The 22,139-nt window shown below is 40.0% G+C and overlaps 1 protein-coding gene across 2 annotated transcripts in view; it reads right to left on the bottom strand.

Moving 5' to 3' along the window:
- Nucleotides 1-886: 886 nt before the first annotated feature.
- Nucleotides 887-22,139, bottom strand: part of LOC127433121 (nuclear receptor-interacting protein 1-like) — a 35,375-nt gene continuing 14,122 nt past the window's right edge. For both annotated transcript variants that reach the window (XM_051684788.1, XM_051684787.1), the window contains exon 2: nucleotides 887-5,162. In XM_051684788.1, the coding sequence (XP_051540748.1) occupies nucleotides 1,702-4,914 (3,213 nt within the window). In that variant the 5' untranslated portion in view covers nucleotides 4,915-5,162 and the 3' untranslated portion in view covers nucleotides 887-1,701. The remainder of the gene's footprint in view (nucleotides 5,163-22,139) is intronic.

Raw genomic sequence — 22,139 nt, 5'->3', positions numbered from 1 at the left:
CTAAATTAAACTTGGAACAATGATTTTTTAATTATTATTATTTAGCTGCTTTTTTTAAACAAGAGAAACATAAAACCATTCAGAAAATGAACATATGTCCTTAAGATTTGAGCACTGGCTCAACAGTCTAGGACTGCATTTGCACAGATTATGGTTTAAGTACCCATCTCTCCATGATAAAACATCTATTTTAAGACTTGACATTTCCCCATACACAGGGACTTCCCATGCGTTTGCATGCTACAGGCTCTGCAGAGCCTCAGACAGAGCAGTAGTTGTGAACAAATATTATCATTAGCCCATGACAAAGACATGCAGAAAAGTGTGTACTCCAGTACCTCATGTACATTACATATTTTATATATACAATGCAATACAATGTTAAAAACTATTTTTCTGTTTTGAACAATACAAAATAGTCATCTTTCATCATGAAAGCAATATTTACATAAATGTATCTACTCATTGTCAAAACATATGCATTGTATACAGAGAATGCGGAATAAATTCTGACATTTTCTAGGATCCTTTAAGACTTGAGAGTGATGGGCCTTTATCAGAATAAAAACAAAACAGACTTTTCTTTTTTTATTTGAGTTTTTTAAATAAGATGAACTTCAATTAAACTAATAAAAAAATCAAACTGGATTGCAATCGCTTCCCACAGTAGAGCATAGGATTCACACAGCATCCTGAACAGGGATGTGTTTCCCCTGTAAAGACATCTTTGTATTTTATCTTAATTCATAATACTTAACCTGCGTGACTTTGGTGGACAAACTGCATCATCTCTTTCAAAATGTTCTATTCAACATAATTCTGGACACCATAAACCTGTAAAATGCTACATATAGAATATCTGGACAAAGTAAAAAACAAATTATACAAAACTGTAAAAAGATCAGTTTTATTGGCTAAAAATATGACACTCGGGTTTGTTTGGATTTATTTTTTGTCATGCCATTATCACCACATAACACCTACAGTACAGTTTCATTCCAGATTAAATTTAAGCAATGTAGATCTGACTAAGCTACAATTATAGAGCATTCCAGTAAATGCCCTTTGAGCACTCATTCATGAACATGTGAAAAACTCTCTTGACCTCAACAAGCTTTATATGAAAGATAGTTGATAACTTGCACTGTCATTCCTTCAAATTCTGCTATTAGAAAATATACTTTATTCCCGTTATAATTAGACTTTCAATGCCACAAATCCATTATCCGTTATGGTATTGTGCTTAGACCATAACATTTTCTTTGAATCAAAAAACAGAAAGGGTCCTGATTTGGCTGTAGATAAGTACAGAGTAAAATTAACAGTAACATTTCTGGATTCATCAATAATAAACGTAATTGGATGTTCATCATAAATATTTCAGGTACGGGAGGAGGAAGAGCTTTTTCATGGTGAAAAGTTTACATTGTGCTGGACAGTTAGCTCAGCATACACACTACATATCCATTCATTAGAGATGCTGAACGAAAGACGTGTATGCAAAATAATTAAATCATGGAGGGCCAAGTGACCATCTCATTCTGACATAAAAACAAACAAACAAATGAATCCATCAAATATACAAACAAAATAATTTAAAACAGTGGAAAACAACCAAATAGTCTTGGTTTCATAATATTAAGGAAAAAGAAAAAAAAGAAACGCATGACCATGCATCTTGCTGTTTTTGATAGTAAAGATCTACCATTTCTCCACTGAGCCATTCAGATTCTCCTCTCTCTGGCTGCTAGTCTGTCTGTGGGCCAGAGAGTTTATCCTGTGCTCATAGTCATGGTTATCACGACAAGGTTCCACATTTGCACTTATTGCACAGTGGGCTGGCTGTACCTGATCCCGTATCTCAGTTCTGAGCTGGCCATTTCCTCGCTGGAGCATGTAGTACAGAATTGGATTAGACCTGGTAAAAGGGGGTGTGTCTGGACTGGATCTCTTCTCCCTGCTAAAAGTTTCTCCAGGTGACCCCTCAGGTTCTTTTTTAACAGGTTTAGAACTGGCTATGGGAGAGCCCTTAGCCCAAAGTAGGGACCCCCCATTGCTATCACGAGATGTTGGAGTGGACACTGATTTGGGGACATCAGGGCCTGTACTGAGAGAATAGGGGTACCATGGCAAGTTCGATAACTCATGAGAGAAACCAGACTGAGTTAGGTTCCCATTGGCTGCAGGGAGGAAGGTATTCGGGGTACCTCTGGGTTGGGATAACTTCTTCAGACAGTTTTCTGAGAGGAGGAGTTGCTTGAGAACATTGAATCCTTGGCTTTCTCTGGACGGAGGAGCTTTGCTCCTTGGACTCCCAAATAAAGTTTCCTCCCTTGGTCTTGTCAGCCTTCTACCACTGTATTCAGGTGTTCCGGACACCAGATTGTCACTAGTTGTATCTCCTGATCTTTGACAGAGCTCATTACTCAGATGCTCTGCCAGCTCAATGCACAGTTTTCTTTTTTTAGGAACAGGGCTGTGAAAATCCAGAGACTCCTCTTTAACAGAGTTTACGAGGAGCTCAGTGTGTGGCTTTGAAAGGTAGGTAGTGTTCTGCTGTTTCAAAAGCTTGCTGAGAAGTCCAAATTTAGCAGCTGTTTCTTTAGGACATAGCTCAGATTTGATCTTGTCCTGTGCTTCAGAAATGGGCGAGTGTTGCTCTGATTGTCTCTGATGCGACACAACATCAACAGAGCCGTCTGATGAAAGATGCTCTACTGGTTCCATTTTTATCTTTAGGTCCAGTGAAGACCCGTTTAAGTTATTACAGTTGGCTGAGGTCCAGTGAGGCTTCTCCAGCCCCCCTGATGTAACTTCCGAGACTCTGTGCACACTGGGTCTTTCCTTGTGGGAAGCAGTTCCCAGCAGATGCTGCAGTACAGTGCGCTTCTCTAGAAGGTTTTCTATCTGTGTTGATGCCAAGGGTGACAGCTCATGTTTGTGAGGTGTGAGAGTCACAGGGGGTCTATCCAGCATGGAGATTCTGTTCTGTTTGACTGGAGCGACAAGCCGATTCAGAAGAGCCTGTGACTTGTCAAGCTCAAGTTCTGGGCTTTGCCTTCTCCTAGTTGACTTTTGAGTGTGTAATAGAGGAGGAGAGGGGGACAAGAGTTTTACACCACTCTGTGCCAGATTCTGTAGCAGTTTGCTGGCACTGAATGAAGGCTCCGCTGTCTTCTCACTAGAGTGAGCTTTAGACTTGCACAGATCAAGAGGGCTAGACTGGGCACGGGGAGATAGGTAGGAGTATGAAGGAGAGACTGAGCTGAATGTAGGTAAACCTCCACCTGGCTGCCAGTCCAGAGGGCTCCATGTCCTGCTGTCCTCCAGCATGCCAATCTGTCTAAATGGGCTTGCAGTCAAGCTGCTGATGGCTGCGTCAGGCCACAAACCAGGATTATCTGGATTTTTGTTTACCTTCTCGTTATTTCTGTGCTCCAGCAGTAACTGCATTAGGGTGACCTTATCATGGGATTTCACGTCTGGGCTGGCATCCAGATCTGTGACCTCATGGACCTTTGGCGTAGAAGGTTCTGGCTTCCATTTGTTTATGAGAGACTCTGTGAGCTTGTCCAAAGAGGAGGTTATGGAAGAGCAGGCCTCTGATTTTTGGTTAGACACTCTGCCTCTCATGGAGAGGTCGATGGGGGAACAGCTGGAGAAGCTCTCAGTATCACTGCTGTCTTTGGTTAGACTATTCTTGTGGTTGGAGTAGTCACTGTCAGACTCTAGGGAGGAGGCCCGGTTTGGGAGGATGTCGCGATCGTCCTCTAGGTGTCCGTTCATGGTGAGCTGCTGCTGGGCATTGTGGTTGTTGAGAAGCAGGAGTAGCAGGCTGCTGCAGTTCTGTGGAGGTCGACTGTGTCTGTCGAAGGGCCGTCTCTCTTTTGGGGATTTTGGGGAGGAAGAGGGAAGGCAAGGGCTTTTCTTGCTGGAGTTTAATGCTGGTGGGGGGAGTGTTCCATTTTGAACATTTAAGGAGCTTAGCATGTCTGGGGAAGTTGACGGCTGCCCCATGCTGGGAGGCCTCTTATCCTGTGTTTGCTGTGTGGCCATGGCAGCTAGCTTCTCGCTCGCTGATCGACTGATTAATTGTGCTTTTAAGGCCTGCTCTCTGGAGTACTGCTGTAGATGAACCTCGCTGGACAACAGTAAAGCCAGCTGACTGCAGGCTACACTGGGCTTAGGGGAAGTGGCGGGACTGGACCTGGTCCGAACTATGTTAGCCACAGCCTTTAGCCGCTGGGTGCAGGGCATGGATTCTGATCCTGTGGGATGGGCAGAGCTTTGAGTGGAACGAGGGGACTCCGAACTTCGGTTCTGGTTGCTTTGACGACAATAAGGCACAGTGTTATGGTTCTGCTGCTTGCTTTTCCTCATGAGGCTTTTGAGGCGGCCTGACGCTGTGCCGTAACTCTTGTGGGTTTCCTTATCAACAGGAGCACTTTCACTACTCTTCCTGTTGAGCGGTTTGTGGCTCTGAGAAATGTGCTGTGACAAGGCGACACTCTGTAGCTGAGAGCTGAAGGACTGCAGCAGAGAGGACAGCAATGTGCTCTCCCCCTGCCCAGAGCCATCCAGGCCTCGTCCATTAACTTCCACCACATCTCCAGCCTGTTTCTTGCTGTCATCTTCACTCCATGCCCCTGAGCGAAGCAGTCTGGCCTTTTTAAGGTGCTGCGAGGTTGCACTAGGTGGGCTGCCCTTGTCTGGTGAGGGGGAGCCATGGTTGGGTAGTGGAAATGTCCTAGTCACCTTGTTGGCATTTTCCCCGCCATTGTGGTCAGACTCTGATCTCTGTGTGGCAGTGGCAGCTGGCCCAGTTGTGACCGGATGCATTAGCAAACCCTCCAGATATGTTAAAGCAGTGGAATCCTGTTGAGTTTCAGGGCCAGACTCTACCCCATGAGTCATGTTCAACAGTAAGACACCCTGATGTGTTTTTTAAAACTACTGAAAATGTTTTAGTAGAATCTGTGCCATGAATGAGGAGAGCAGCAGGGGTTTGGATTGTCCTCCTTTTCCCATCAAAGAGTTTTATATACAAGACCACAATGCATTTGTAAAGTCAATGAAAGTTTGACTCAATCCACACTAATTTAGATTGATGCTGTGAGCACTGTCAGAGGAATTAGGAGGTTTCTCTGTGGCCACATAGGAACCTGCAACACAGGTAAAGAAGGCACTACATGAGTGACATGTGTTAACATCAGAGCATCACCACCACAACCACGGGACCTTTCTTTAAGTCTCTGTCAAAGCTAATTATCACAAAATAACAAGAATGAAATTTAGCAAAAGTAACAAGTTCTCAGTAGTCAGGCAAGCAAAAAACCACAAAAAAAAAAAAAAAACCTGAAACCACAAAAACCTCTTTTTGATGTTCAACTCCTAATAGTTTTAAATCCAGTGGAAACACAAGGCTGTTGAAAGCAATTGCCAATCAAACTGTACTGACACCCTGTTAGGATTTTGCTTTAAGGCTTGTCAATGTTTGCTCTCAAATGTAAAAAGGCCTTTAAATGTCCATCACTCCCCATGCGGCCAAGCACTTCTGAGAATAATCACCACAGATCACAGCAAATGGAGTGTAAATGGACAGCTTAAGGGTTCCTAAGTCTAAGGAACTTACTGTATAGGCAGCAGAGGTGGGTAGCAACGCACTACATTTTCTCCATTACATTTATTTGAGTAACTTAAAAATAAAAATAAAAAACACTGTTAGAGTAGGTTCAAAAGTGGGTACTTTTTACTCTCACTCAAGTACATTTCTAATGAAATTTTTTACTTTTACTTCGTTACAATGGGCAGTGTTCCTGTCGTTACATTACTGGGTTTAATTTTAATTAATGTGTAACTTATTGAGAGATTATTGAATGGGACTTTTACGACAGAGGAAGTTCACATAGCTGTGTGCGCTGTCACAGACTGTCACTCAAGCCAAGTCTATCACTGTAGCATCAAGCTCTTCAAAGTGAAACACTTTCTTCGCTCCGCACAGCGAAAAAATAATAGTTTTGTCATGCAATGCCTTCTTTTAACACCATGACAAGATTAAAATTGAAGCTCCAACTTAAGGTAGCACTCTGAGGTAAGTTGTGGCTCTAATGATAATGCGGGCTTTTCTGTGACATGGTGATGATAATTTTCAGGGTTATTCTATAAATATTGGCTCTTGAGACATCAGTTTTTAAGTGTAAATTTTTAAATCAGTGCAGCAATATATCAGTGCGCTTTGTCCCGCGTGTCATAAGCAGTATTTACGCATTTACCCCACGCCCTCGCAGCAACCCTGGCAACTATCACAGCTACTTCAGGCTGATTAACTGAATAAATCCATGTAAACATCCAAGTTAAGTGTAAATAAATGCCTTCTGCTCTGCCGTTCATGTGACTGACAACTGGAGTGCGAACATACAGCATTTCTGCGCATGCACAGCGAGGTGCGTAGGGCGCATGCGTGAGAGATGTATGGGCGCAAGGCAATCGTATGGCGAAGAGAGTAGCTGTGTCTGAAATCGTTCACTCAATCACTCATTCACTATTTCCTATATAGTGAATGGCAGTGAGTGCACTATATCTCAGCAGTGAGTGAACGAAATGAGTGAATTCGGACACTGACGTATATACTAAGCGTCAGAGCAGAAACAACGTCACATATGAACTTTTAAAATACTTGGACCTTACTTGTTATTCTTATTAAATAATATTTTAAAACAATAAATCTTCATTCTGTTTGTCATTTTTAATATATATATGTTAATATAAAGAGTAAACACATTTTATCACATGTACATTATTGTATTTATTTGTTATACTTAAGTATCTTTAAACTCCAATACAAGCTGGATAGGGTTTCTGGGTGCATAGCGCCCTCATCTGACCACACACAGCATCAAAGTTATCATAACCTACATGTTATAACCAAATATTTAAATCATCCACAGAATTATAACCTCAGTGAATTATTTAGTAAATAAAGAATTCTTCAGCTTAATGACAAAATTCTGTATAAATATAAATAGAGTACATTTTAAAATGTGTCTATGTTTTGCCTCTCTTTACGTTGTTATTTTAAGCAAGTAATGATTTGTCAAAAAGTAATACATTCAGTATGAAATACAACATTGCAGGACTGAATGAAGCAATAAATTGGCATCTCTCTCTTTTGCCCGCTCACGCTCACATTTTCACCATAATAATTACGAGACAGAGAGGTTTGGAAACCTTCTTATTGACAAATTCATCCAGATCTGGCAAGAGCCCTAAACGGAATAGTTCACCTAAAAATTGCCATTACAGATGTACAGTTGAAGTCAGAAATTTACATACACCTTACCCAAATACATTTAAACACAGTTTTGGTTTTTTTTTTTTTTTTTTTCACAATTCCTGACATTTAATTGTAGAAAACATTCCCTGTCTTAGGTCAGTTAGTATCACTACTTTATTTTAAGAATGTGAAATGTCAGAATAATAGTAAAGAGAATTATTTATTTCAGCTTTTATTACTTTCATCACATTCCCAGTGGGTCAGAAATTTACATACACTTTGTTAGTATTTGGTAGCAATGCCTTTAAATTGTTTAACTTGGGTCAAACGTTTTGAGTAGCCTTCCACAAGCTTCTTAAAAGTTGCTGGAATTCTGGCCCATTCCTCCAGACAGAACTGGTGTAACTGAGTCAGGTTTGTAGGCCTCCTTGTTCACACACGGTTTTTCAGTTCTGCCCACAAATTTTCTATCAAATTTTCTATCACAAAGCCCTGAGGTCAGGGCTTTGTGATGGCCACTTCAATACCCTGACTTTGTTGTCCTTAAGCCATATTGCCACAACTTTGGAGGTATGCTTGGGGTCAATTTGGAAGACCCTTTTTCCTCCAAACATAACGATGGTCATTATGGACAAACAGTTCAAATTTTGTTTTGACATTACTCCAAAAAGTAAGATCTTTGTCCCCATGTGCACTTGCAAACTGTAGTCTGTCTATTTTATGGTGGTTTTGTAGCAGTGGCTTCTTCCTTGCTGAGCAGCCTTTCAGGTTATGTCGATATAGGACTCGTTTTACTGTGGATAGAGATACTAGTCTACCCGTTTCCTCCAGCATCTTCACAAGGTCCTTTGCTGTTGTTTTGGGATTGATTTGCACTTTTTGCACCAAACTACATTCATCTCTAGGAGACAGAATGCATCTCCTTCCTTAGCGGTATGATGGCTGCATTGTCCCATGGTGTTTATACTGGCCTACTATTGTTTGTACAGATGAACATGGTACCTTCAAGCATTTGGAAATTGCTCCCAAGGATGAACCAGACTTTTGGAGGTCCACAATTTGTTTTCGGAGGTCTTTGTGGATTTCTTATGATTTTCCCATGATGTCAAGCAAAGAGGCACTGAGTTTGAAGGTAGGTCTTAAAATACATCCACAGGTGCACCTCCAATTCAGTACACCTCCTATCAGAAACTAATTGGCTAATTGTCTAAAGGCTTGACATCATTTTATGGAATTTTCCAAGCTGCTTAAAGGCACAGTTAACTTAGTGCATGTAAACTTCTGACCCACTAGAATTGTGATATAGTCAACTAAAAGTGAAACAAACTGTCTGTAAACAATTGTTGGAAAAATTACTCATGTCATGCACAAAGGTGGTGTCCTAAACGACTTGCCAAAACTATAGTTTGCTAATATGAAATGGTTAAAAAATTAGTTTTAATGACTTCAACCTAAGATTATGTAAACTTCTGACTTCAACTGTATATGACATTCTTTCATCTGCTGAATACAAATAAAGATTTTTAGAAGAATTCGAAATCTCTTTTGGTCCATACAAATCAAATGAATGGGTGCCAACATATTAAAGCTAAAAAAAAAAAAAAAAAAAAATAATCACACAAATCAGCATAAAAGTAATCCATAAGACTCCAGTGGTTAAATCAATATTTTCAGAAGCGATGTGATAGGTGTGGATGAGAAACAGATCACTTTCACATTCTTTTTGTGTTTTTGTTGATTCACATTCTTCTCTGCATATCGCCCCCTGCTAAGCAGGGAGAAGAATGTCTAGCAAAAATTGACAAACATTGTTCTCTTTCTCACCCACACCTATCAGATCACTTCTGAAGATATGGATTTAACTACTAGAGTCATATGGATTACTTTTATGATTCCTTTATTTGCTTTTTGGGGCATCAACATTTTGGCACCCATTCACTTGCTTTGTATTGACCTACAGAGGTGAAATATTCTTCTAAAAATCACAATTTGTGTTCTGCAGAAGAAAAGAAGTCATACATATCTGGGATGACATGAGGGTGAGTAAATGATGAGAGAATTTTCATTTTTGGGTAAACTATTCCTTTAAAGTGATAGCTCAGCCATAATTTAATATTCCGTTATCATTTCCCTACCCTCATGTTGTTCCAAACAAGTGTGACCTTATGTATTCTGTGGAACACAAAAGATGTTTGACAGAATGTTAGAGACTGACAGTCTCAATCACCATTCACTTTATAAAAAAAAAAATAAATAAAAAATAAAAAAAAATTCACTTAAGTAAAAATCTCCTTATTGTGTTGCATGGAAGAAAGAAAGTCATACGGGTTTGGAACAACATGATGGTGAAATATGTTAATATAATAATAATAATTCTGTAATACATGTTCAATTTTTATTATGTAATGGAATATAGGGGAGTTAACATCCATTATGTAATTTGTGAAAGTAACAAGTTACTCACTATCTGAGCACTCTTTTAATTGGATACTTTCTTACTCAAGTATTTATGATAGTGCTTTTTCTCCTACTTAAGTAATTTTTATTTTATTATTATTATTATTATTTTTTAAGTAATTGTACTTTTACTTGAGTACAGTTTTTGGCTACTCTACCCACTTCTAATAGGCAGGGCCTGATCATAGTCTGACATCCAAAGAAAGATTTTTGCCTAAACTTTGTTAGTAAGATGAAGGACAACTTTTTGCTTGCTGTGCTCAAGCATCTTAAAACAAATTGAAGATTAAAATATCTTTGCTAGAATAGAAACTAGATGCTTTGTTGTAGAATATGTTAAACGTGAATATCAGAGACAGCACAGACCACGGCTGAAGCTGTTTACTAGGTTCCAGAGAAGAAAAATGAGGGACAAGTGAGTAAAAAAATTGCAATATACACAAAGCATAAATACTGCGAGAAAAATATAGCCAGATCCCTTCTGATTCCCAACCCTTCATGCGAGTAAGTATCTACTCATAATATGGTATGAAAAGGATTACAACATAAATAAAACATCTTCCTTGTCCTCAGATTTGACAGTTTCCCTAGTGTAATAAGACTATACGAAGATATGAATCCTTTACAAAAATGGCTGTCAACGGCCTCTTATACTTGGGCCAGCAGTGGCTTGGCAGTCCTGGCAGGTGTGGAGGGGCACACATGGCACACACCTGACAGACTGCACCTCCACAGAGTCACAGCATCAGATAACATGACAGCACTGCAAGCTTCTCGCTTGACGGGCCTGAACCCTGTCACAACTGCCTCCATAAACACTCCTGATTTCACACTGTCAGGGCCGCCACCACAAAGGTTAATTAATACAGGAATCTCTAGCTTCCCCAAAGCAGTTTTCAGCTGCCAGAAAGCATCTTAACCCTCCATGTCCTGCCTCTTCAGCAGTGTGGTAACTTGTACAGTGGTTTGCCAAAGAGTAAAGCTTGACCTTGAGTTGGGGACACTTACAGTGACAGTGATTCACCCACGCTCATGCCTGGAATATTCAAAGTGTGGCACTGTAACTATCCTAAAGATCCTCAAGATGACCTGACAAGAAGATACTTTGAGAATAATTACTAGAGAATAAGGTCAGGCACATTTAAATTTGATGCAAACTACATTAAATTGAAAAGGTCAAACAAAACAAGTTGCAACAGAGGAAGTGCAAGGACACCGAAGAGGGAAAATAATTCATTAACTAATTCAGTCTCAGTTACCTGATCAGCCTGAGCCACTGACCCAAATTTAACAACAAAGAGGGCAACCTGCCAGAATGGGGCCATCTGACAACTTGCACTAATCTTAATGGGCCAGATTAAGATTATTTACCCTCCAATGCACCAAACTTGGAAGTGTTTCTTCTTCTTCTCTTCTCAAATAAAAACCTCAAACGTGGGATAGTCTGAGAAACAAAGATAAACGAACAAAAGGAAAAACTGGACAGTAAAAGAAAAAAGTAAAGCAAACATACTGTATTTCAAGATGAATAAAAACTAGATTAAAACTAGACCAAACAAGATCACAGCATGATACCTGTTTTGACTAGACAAAGAGTACATTTAAAGTCTCACACGAAGAACTCAATAAATATAGAGAATGTTTACAAACAGAAAGTTGGGATAGGAGAAAGTAACCTTAGAGAATAAAATTGCAAGTCTTCCTCATAAATGACCCTGCTGAACAACAAAAACAAAATATGCTTTAACTTACCATCTCTCTCTCCCTCCCTCCAGCCGCCCACACACAGTCTATTATTGTAGTAACACAATGGCACGTAACAACAAAATAAACTGTGAGTGGTCGTTAACATGTCTCAGTCGCTTCACATGCAAGCAGCCGATTCTCAAAGGGGAACATTTATTGGCCGATGCAAATAATGAAAAAAATCAGAATATCAGCCGATTTATCATCCTCTGTAATATATCGGTCGACCACCACTGACAATGTCAAACATTCACACCCAACAGCATTTTAAGTGACTTCACTAGCCAGTGGTGAAGGGAACAGAGGCAGACAGGAATCTTTATCATGGCAGGATGTCTTTCTTTGCTCAGCCAAACACCACGAGCAGTAAGGTCAAACCATCAGTGGCTGAAAGGCAATTTTCCTTGAGGAGCTGGACAAAGAAAAAAAAAAAATGGCCTTAAGTGTGACTTCTTAATGCAAATGTCAAATAGAAATGTAAATTTCCAAAGCCAATTCCACCAGTCCTCACATGTAAGGTACGAAATTAATTGGAATCTGACCCTTCCCAAAAAGTAGCCACACAAAAAAGGCTAATGAATGATCCCCACTGAAAGGAACTGTAATCTATTTGCACCATTTAAAATACGCGATTGCCACAGGAATTGTGCTGCAATTCAAGGACAAGTATGTCACAGTCTTATGCCGTGCAACAGCTGGAGTCCAAGCAAAGTGCTCAGCATTAATAAAAAGTGACAATGTAGTCATTGCTGAGTGTATCACTAATATCTGACACCAGGCTGGCAGATGCTTCCCCGGTGTTAAAGGTAAGCCAAGGTTAAAGAAATTTTAAAGAAAGTAGAGCTGTGTAAACTGCTTTCCATCCTGTTATCAAAGGCAGCTGGGCTACAGGCACTCACTCAGATATGCAGGACAGAATTTGTAAATTCAATATGGCTCAAGAAAATTAAATAAGGGAAGCGACACGCTGCTACCTAAACAAACACGACTGTAACGTCCACAACAGTGAACCTTTGCTCCGGAGAAAACCGTAGAGCAAATAAACAACTGTTGTGATCCCATGGAGCTCTGAAAACGGAGTCTGCAATCAATCTAAAAAGCAGTCAATCAGAACAAACAAACTTTCAAAGAAACAAATCAAATAAAAATCTAGGGCACGGTGACCTTATTTTAAAAAGGCCAATGACCAATTTTTGTAAACACTAGGGGTGGGTAAAAATATAGTTTTTCCGATTAATCGCAATCTTCATTTGAACGATCTCGATTCTTAAATCCCAAGACCGATCTTTCACTCAATGCACAACCCACTACTACAATGAGAGGAAATCAGTCGCATTTACAACCAAATTTCGAGCTATGTGACTAAAGTGAATATGTTTGTCAACTGGCTGGTAAATGTTTACATTTCACTCACCATTAATTGTGTAGTTTAGTCGTGAAGCGTTCAGCAGCGAGATCCATTCAAAGCATGTTGAGAGTAAAAGTTGTTCCAACACACTCTCATGGCGAAATCATCAGGATTCAAATGACTTTTTTAAATTTGTCTAATTCGTATGATATCGTGCGACTGCACTCATTTGAATTCCTACGACTTTCATTACAGCCAATGACGTTGCTGGACATCGTTTCCATCTAATATGCGACAATTACTTGCTTCTGTCACACACAACAGCTTCCTATCATGTTTACAAACCCTACTGATCCGTTGGGTTTAGATAAGGGCATAATATTAATAAGTATGTCCTTAACGCCTCGTGTGTGGAACTCGCGCTTCTGCATTAGACATCCGGGAATTTGCATGTGATGAAGTCGTATGAGTTTATGCGAACAACATCGTGCAACATCACACGAAACAGCCAACTTGTAATATATATACACGACTTTCCATGAGATCGGGTTGGTTGTTCCGTGTAATGAGTGTCTAAGGCGAGATCCACGCAACCCATTTGTCATTGAATAAGGTCTCTTAATACCGTTTCTGTTCTTTACAGTCAGTGGTTGATCAAAATCAACCACATAACATTTAATTCTAATCATGCATCGCACAGATTAGGTAAAGCAATTCGATAGGTAAAGCTGTTTACAGAAATGCCATTTTTTGTTAAAGAGACAGTACCGGTTTTAGCAAGTGTTCAACAAAATCAATGTAAATACTAGTAAATAGAACAAATTATGCAATTTAACAAATATGAAACAAAAATAATATATGAAATATCTTATTTATTAATTGAATACATTTATTTGTTCATTTTTAAAAAGCAAAATGTGACAAAAATAATGAAAAAGTAATAAAATATAATTAGTAATATTTATATTTTCCTAATGTACCTAGTTAAAAGGTCCCCTGTATAATTAAGATCATTTCTTTGATATGTACGCAAAAGGGACATTATAACTGAAATAAACCCAAATGAATCAATATTGAATCGAAAGCTTGTGAATCAGAATTGAATCGCGGAATCTGTATCAATACCCAGCCCTAGTAAACACACACACACACACACACACGTTGGTGCAGCTATCATTATGAGGACTCTCCATAGACATAATGATTTTTATTCTGTACGAACTATAGATTCTATCCCCTAACCCTACCCCTAAACCTAACCCTCACAGAAAACTTTCTGCATTTTTACATTTAAAAAAAAACATACTAAATGATGTTTTATTGAAGTGATTTAAATTATGGGGACACTAGAAATGTCCTCATAAACCACATTTATAGCATAATACCCTTGTAATTACCAGTTTGTAACCTAAAAAAAGTCCTCGTAAACCACTTAAACCTGCACACACACAAAAGCCTAAACATGCTATTTTCCACACATTTCTCAAGTTAAAACAAAGAAAATGCAACAAAAGAGAGAAAAGGGGTGGACTGGCCATAGGGAGAACCAGGACTTTTCCTGGTGGGCCGGCCATGAAACGGGGTTGAACGGGCTGCGATAAGCTGAAACGGGTTCTCAGCGATATGCCGAAGGGGGCCGTGATATGCAGAAAAGGACAGCGACCCCCCTCCCCCATTTTTTTACCAGGCTTTCTTCATTTATTTTTGGTACTTTTCAAATACGTTATATATGCATATTGTATATACATATTCCAGCTGGCATGGATGCTGGCAAAACATGCCAATGAAATGCCACCTGAGTATGATTTCATTTCATTTCATTCACTCTCCACTCTTATCACTGGAGTTGCAGCACACACACAGCCACACAAACTCCTGCTACTCGGAGAAACACTTGCCAACTCCTCCATGTCTACACACCCACAGTCTCCTTAATCACAACACTGCCATTTCCATTGATCAAAGCCTCCTTTTCCACCCTCTAAAGTTACTCTTACTACAAAGAAGATCTCTTCCTACACCTCTTAGTCCTACACCTCCTTCTGCACCTCCTCATGTTAAGTGGACAGAAATAAGTGAGTCTAACTAATGTTTCGTTCCCTGGAATTGCCAGACCACCCGTAACTGTTTGCATTCATGTTTATTCCTTGGCACTCAACTTCAAATTTTATTAGCTTAGATATGAATTCCCATGCTACTGCAGTTTACTTTATTGCCACCTGCTTGGATGCATGAGTAAATTTAAATCACACATGCAAATATACAAACTACAATCCACTGTCCTCCCAACTAGCTCCTTTTACTACCATGAGAAATGATCTCTGGGAAGATCCATATTAAGAAACCCCCCAGGACTTCCATCAGCAATCTTCACACCCGCTCTCGAAAAGGTGTGAAACTACGCAAAACAACAGTGTCCTGACTATAAGCTTTTTTTAAATGATGCCTAATGAGAGAGGCCCTTCGTTACAGAGGCGACAGGAGCTCTGACACAGAGCAGGCGTCTTCGCTGCAGATCATGAGTCTCAGACAGGTGAAGTGTGGTAATCAATTTGCTCTACCGGCAGGACGCCTCAGCAGAATACTAATGAATTGCTCTCTCTTCCCTCCACACACACAAATATTCCTACTCTCACACACTCACTCAAACACACATTTCCCCAGGCTGATCGGGCTGCAGGGAATGAGAAAGCAGCCAGACTGATCACTGCCGCCCTCAATGCTGCGCGCATGTGTGTGTGTGTCAAGGTACAGATTACACTGCCGTTCTACTCTACACTTCAAAACATCTACGGGGAAACAAGGTTAGAGTCAAACCCAGTATACAGCCACAGCTGCATGGCCCCTTTTCAACACAAGCACATGTGGACACACTTGCAGCCTGATATATAGTATACTAAACAAAACCACAAGCACCTGGGTCGCCACACACACGAACAGACATGTTAGAGATGCACATAAAGAACACACATGTGCAGTCACTTGTTTAAAAACACACTCAGACACTCGTAAAAGGTATGTCATAAGAGGACACTAATTCATCACAATTTACAGTTGAAGTTAGAAGTTTACATACACCTTAGCCAAATACATTTAAATTCAGTTTTTTACAATTCCTGACATTTAATCGTAGAAAACATTCCCGGTCTTATGATCACTACTTTATTTTAAGAATGTGAAATTTCAGAATAATAGTAGAGAGAATGATTTATTTCAGCTTTTATTTCTTTCATCACATTCCCAGTGGGTCAGAAGTTTACATACACTTTGTAAGTATTTGGTAGCATTGCCTTTAAATTGTTTAACTTGGGTCAAACATTTTGGGTAGCCTTCCACAAGCTTCTCACAATTAGTTGCTGGAATTTTGTCCCATTCCTCCAGACAGAACTGGTGTAACTGAGTCAGGTTTGTAGGCCTCCTTGTTCACACACGGTTTTTCAGTTCTGCCCACAAATTTTCTATCACAAAGCCCTGAGGTCAGGGCTTTGTGATGGCCACTTCAATACCCTGACTTTGTTGTCCTTAAGCCATATTGCCACAACTTGAGGTTTGCTTGGTCATTTTCCATTTGGAAGACCCATTTGCGACCACGTTTAACTTCCTGGCTGATGTCTTGAGATGTTACTTCAATATATGCACATAATTTTCCTTCTTCATGATGCCATTTATTTTGTGAAGTGCACCAGTCCCTCCTGCAGCAAAACACCCCCACAACATGATGATGCCAATCCCATGATTCACGGTTGGGATGGTGTTCTTCGGCTTGCAAAACAGTTCAATTTTTGTTTCATTAGACCAGAATACATTTCTCCAAAAATTAAGATCTCTGTCCCCATGTGCACTTGCAAACTGTAGTCTGGATTTTTTTTATGGTGGTTTTTGAGCAGTGGCTTCTTCCTTGCTAAGCAGTCTTTCAGGTTATGTCGATATAGGACTCGTTTTACTGTGGATATACACTACCGGTCAAAAGTTTTGAAACACTTGACTGAAATGTTTCTCATGATCTTAAAAATCTTTTGATCTGAAGGCGTATGCTTAAATGTTTGAAATTAGTTTTGTAGACAAAAATATAATTGTGCCACCATATAAATTAATTTCATTATAAAACTAAAATTTAATAAAAAAAAAAAAAAAAGTTTTTGAAATTTATGACTTGGACCAAATAATAAAGAAAAGCAGCCAATAAGTGCCCAACATAGATGGAAACTCTTTGGAAAATGGAAATTGTTTAAAAAGCATCCCAGGGTGATACCTCAAGAAGCTGGTTAAGAAAATGTCAAGAGTACATGTCTGCAAATTCTAGGCAAAGGGTGACTACTTTGAAGATGCCAAAATATAACACAGTTTTGATTTATTTTGGATTTTGTTTAGTCACAACATAATTCCCATAGTTCCATTTATGTTATTCCATAGTTTTTATGGCTTTTATTGATGGACTATTATTCTAAAATGTGAGAAAAAAAAATTATAATAAAGAATGAGTGTTACAAAACTTTTTACTGGTAGTGTAGATACTTGTCTACCTGTTTCCTCCAGCATGCCCACAAGGTCCTTTGCTGTTGTTCTGGGATTGATTTGCACTTTTCGCACCAAACTACGATCATCTCTAGGAGACAGAATGTGTCTCCTTCCCGAGTGGTATGATGGCTGCGTGGTCCCATGGTGCTTATACTTGCGTACTGTTATTTGTACAGATGAATATGGTACCTTCAGGCATTTGGAAATTGCTCCCAAGGATGGGGGGGGGGGGGGGGGGGGGGGCAGAGGGGTTTGGTTGTACTTGCTTGTTTTGATTATTGGGTGGGTTACCTCCCCCCCATCCCCCCTGGAAACTATGCCCCTAGTGGTGCCCATGTAGACAACACAAGTTTGAATCCAGCCATTACTGAACAGCAGAACCGTTATAAGCTAAAGACAATAGTGACCTTATGTGAGAATTTAATTCTTAATAAGATGTCATTCTATGATACTAGCATCTACTCAATTAAAGACAGTGTGCCCAACATTTCACTATTGTATCAGTAAAAGTGGCAAAAGGAACACTCAAACCATCTGGTTAAATCCAGACACTAACAGAGCACTGACTTTTTCTTGTTAACATGTCTTCACTCTAGAGTGACTGTCATGCTCTAATAAACAAAATACAGTCCCATTGGAATTCATTATTTAACCCTTCTAATAAAATCCCTGCTTGACATGGACACTGAAAAACTATGTTTTTGTTTTGTTTTGTTTTTTTTTGGCACTTTTATTGACAGTGGACAGAAGACAGGAAATGATTCGGAGACAAGATTGGGAAATGCCACGAGCTGGATTCGAATTTGAATTACCTGCCTGAGCGCCATGGCTCTAGGCCAGGATTCTGACAGAAAACCTATTCTCAAAGTGGCAAAAACGGTTGCATCTGCTTTAAAGCTTTTGTATGTTCTGGTGCGCTGTTAAGGCCGAAACATACTTTATGCAATCGGTTGTAGCTACGTAAGCTCAATTTCGTACGTTGTTGTGTTTTAAAATGTATTGCATCACAGTTCAAAACTCAAAGCAAGTACTATACATGTTGCATTCTCACCGTTGCCACAAGGGGCGCTCTCAGACATTAGTGTAAACAGTCCACTTCAACAGCCAGTTTTCTCTTTCAAGCCAACTACATTGATGGCAGAGCAACAGTTTCAAAAGAATCTTTCTGAGCAAGTAAGTTAATATATTTTAAAGCAACTTAGCTGAATAACAACACATTCAGTTTTAAATGGCACAGACATTTGAAGCTAACTCTACAGAGTGCAACAGTGCCCTGCCCACTCATTCAGCGTCTGAGTTTCAGGAAGAATTTTCACTTTCATTTTTTGCATAGGTTATGAGCCATGAACCAAACCTACCAGCTCCAAGGTGAATCACAACATCACAAACTTTGTTTTGAGGCAAAAAAGTATTTGAAAATCAGACAAAAAGACAAAAGGTACAAGGCTGTGTACTTACCGTCATTCACGAGGGTACAAAATACAATCCCATGAAGCACTGTGAATGATGTAATTGAATAAAAAAACTATGGGAATATATCAAACTAATGATTTTAGGTTGTTGATTCCAAGTATAGAAACAATATATATTAAGTTTATTGCAATATATCCATATATGTACCGTTAGATAAGTAGTTTAAGGGTAAAGGGAGACAGACTTGATTACGTCTCTCACAGTGCATCATGGGAGTGGGTGGTCGCTCCGAGGCAAATTTATCATCGATAAACAACTTTGGAGCTCACGGTATGTCTGTCTTGAAAAGTTTGCAAGTAATCGTTCATCTATGGAAACATTTAATGGGATTTTTACTTCAGGGACCAGACTGTTGCGCTCTATTGCCCCCTTGAGTACTGAGGTTTGTTGTCACAACAGTAACACAAGAATGCATATTAAGCATGTTCAACCAGACCACACATTGGTAATGCGTTGGCCAAGGACTCACATCTGCGTATGCTGAAAGTATGTTTCTGGCCTTAGTCCTCTCCACTCTGTAGTCAACAAGGCAGCAGCGGAGGAGGTACAGTAACACATTTTACATAAGCAGAATATTTCATTTTTAATATAACAAGTGTAATTAATTGCCTCTAACAAGAGGACACAACCTCACCATGGCAGTTTCACATACAGCTGGAGAGCAGTGCGATGACACTCTGGAAGCTGCCATCTTTTGCTCTGTCTTAGCTGAGGTGCAAAGAAAGCCAGGAGCTATAAATCTGGAGCGAACAACTCAAAATTACCTAACGAAAAAAAAAACCACATTGTTCTACTGGTGTCTGCGCCCTTGACATACTGACACTGTCATGTGACACTGTCAACTGCCACCTGGCAAAACCCCACCCTCTCACTTCCTCCTGGTAAACCAGTGGCGTTGAACTACACCATACCGTCCACCTACCCCACCTCACGTGCCAATGGCAGAGGCGCAGGAAGGTAGAGAGGGTCACCATGTCCTCATCTGTTTTCCGCTACCATTCGTCAGCAGCCCAGCTGGAGGAGGCTGCACCTGCCACAAGGGTAGAATGCCCAATTAGGCAGCTGTCACGCAAGGCAGAGGCTCCAAACTCATCCCTGTCAAACTGGAGAGCAGCTGCGAGTGCCAATTACAGCAAAACATAAACCACTTCAGCTATAGGACAAGGCAAGTGCATGGGCAGCACATGATTTTCAACATTACCAGCTCTCTGGCTGCAGGAACTGGAACCCTAGAGCAGACACCAAGACCAACATTCAATCTAAAAAAACCTGAGAGACAGTTTAGGATCAGACAGGTCACTGTCATACATTTGAATGGGAGAAATCGTACCGCTGAACATGGTGCCTGTTGAAGTCTCGCCTTAGCAGTTTTAGCTGGACCAGCCAGAAAAATAGCATTTTTTACATGATCTAAGCTAAAGAAGCACAATTTATGATAAGATTGTTGTCAGATTTTACTACTGCCTTGACATATTTTACTTGCTCGTAATCGTGACCAACTGTTTTTGAGATTTTGGTCTTTCCCCATTCAAGTAGATAAGAGCTACGCTTGTATCCATAGAAAATATCATATTCGGAAAGCTGTTTAAAAACAATATTTATTTTTTTGCAATTCTGATGGTGGCACAGAAATTACACTCTTCAGCTTTAATACAACAAAAACACCACATATGTCTATCCACCTGGAGTTCAGGAGTCAAAAAAACTTCCTAGATTAATTTACATCAGCAAAGATGAATTGAATCATGACATATGTATCTTGATGTGTATTGTATTGTATTGTATACTGTAAGGTAGTTGTAGATACTCATGCCCTAATGGAGAATGTTCCTGCGAGGACTGATGGACCGGAAATATTGTTTCCCCACTTTCTATTCTATCTTCTCCAACCTTTTTCCGCCAACAGGGTGACAGTAATGTAACATTTCCGCATTTAAATCAGATCTACACATGCCTGGGGCCTCCATAATCTCCCTACTGTTAATTAAATGATGAGGGGACGTAGGCGAGCCGAGAGGAGAGAGAGACAAAGCTGCTAAGTCTCCTGCCACAGAGAGACTCGTTAATATTGAAGATTTATGCTCATCCCCTGCCATTGCTACAGACCTTTCAGTGCTACATGTGCGAGTGTGTTTTTTTGAGTGTGTTTTTAGGACAACGCACTGCAATGCAAACTAGAGAATTGCTTTGGCCTCAGCAAGGCGTCAGGGAGAGCGGAAATTGTTGACAAATTTGTTATGATCGTATAATTTATCATCTCAAAACACTTCTGTTTCGAGTACGATGAAAACTAATCTGCAACAGCGGAATGAAATGAGCTGGACGCCAGCCAGTGGAAGATTTAAGGCGGAGAAATTCGAGAATCATGACAGAGGTTATTGATCATTTAGTCTCCATGTTTTCTCTGTATAATCGAAAAAATTCAAAAAAAGTTGATAGCGGATGCTTGAGGGCAGATTAGATTAGCACAGATAGCTCATACACGTGACCGTTGCATTTCTGATGGGCTCTTTTCAGTTCAAACATTGGGTCAACTGGGTTCACACTGCTAAATCCAGCTATAAGTGGTTAGCGTGCTGATGCTGCCTCACAAAGAATAATTTAACCCACAAATCCTTTCTGAGTAAGACGTTTTGTTGTGAAGGCAACAAATTCGACTCACCTGAATTTAAGTTTATCTAAGACCTTATTCTCCAGATTCATTCAGACAAAACTGTTCAAACAAACTGCCGTGTGACACCAAAAAAGGGGATTTTACACTAAGCTTGAGTGTGACCGCAGGGCTAACTAACGGAGGGTTAACTGTTAATTATCAGAGAAAAATTGTTAATTGACTCAGAAAAGTTAGTTTTGAGAAAAGGTCTAGCATCATTTGTTTGCAGATGCCACTTGGTTTGAAATTGTTATGTAATGCATTGAAGTTCAGATTTTTAAGTGTGACTTTAGCACCCAAAATTGTTCAAATACTTTTTGGAGCTACTGTAAAATACATTTAGACCTCTCTTGCTATATTTTCATCCTTATGCCTATTTAAAAACCACAAACACGCACGTTCTCCAGGCTCTGCTGGAATATGTGTCACAACAGAGTAGTTTCAAAGCCTCTCGGCTGTGCTGAGCATAATCGAAGACAGCCCTCCACTGGCGTTGTGGCTGCAGGAAGACATTGAGGGGTTAATGACAGCTCTCTATATGCATGGAGGAGGGAGATGATGCATTTTACAGTGCCCTCCCCCCCCTTCCTATTGTTGCTGAGAGTCATAGGGTGAGAGCATGTGACCTTGAGATGCATCACTGGCACAGTCAGGGCTGCCTTGCCTGCAGG

The sequence above is a fragment of the Myxocyprinus asiaticus genome, chromosome 42 (genome assembly GCF_019703515.2).
Source record: "Myxocyprinus asiaticus isolate MX2 ecotype Aquarium Trade chromosome 42, UBuf_Myxa_2, whole genome shotgun sequence".
NCBI classification, from domain to species: Eukaryota; Metazoa; Chordata; class Actinopteri; order Cypriniformes; family Catostomidae; genus Myxocyprinus; species Myxocyprinus asiaticus.
The sequence above is the reverse complement of the archived record's forward strand: the minus strand, read 5'-3'. Positions and strand labels throughout refer to the sequence as shown.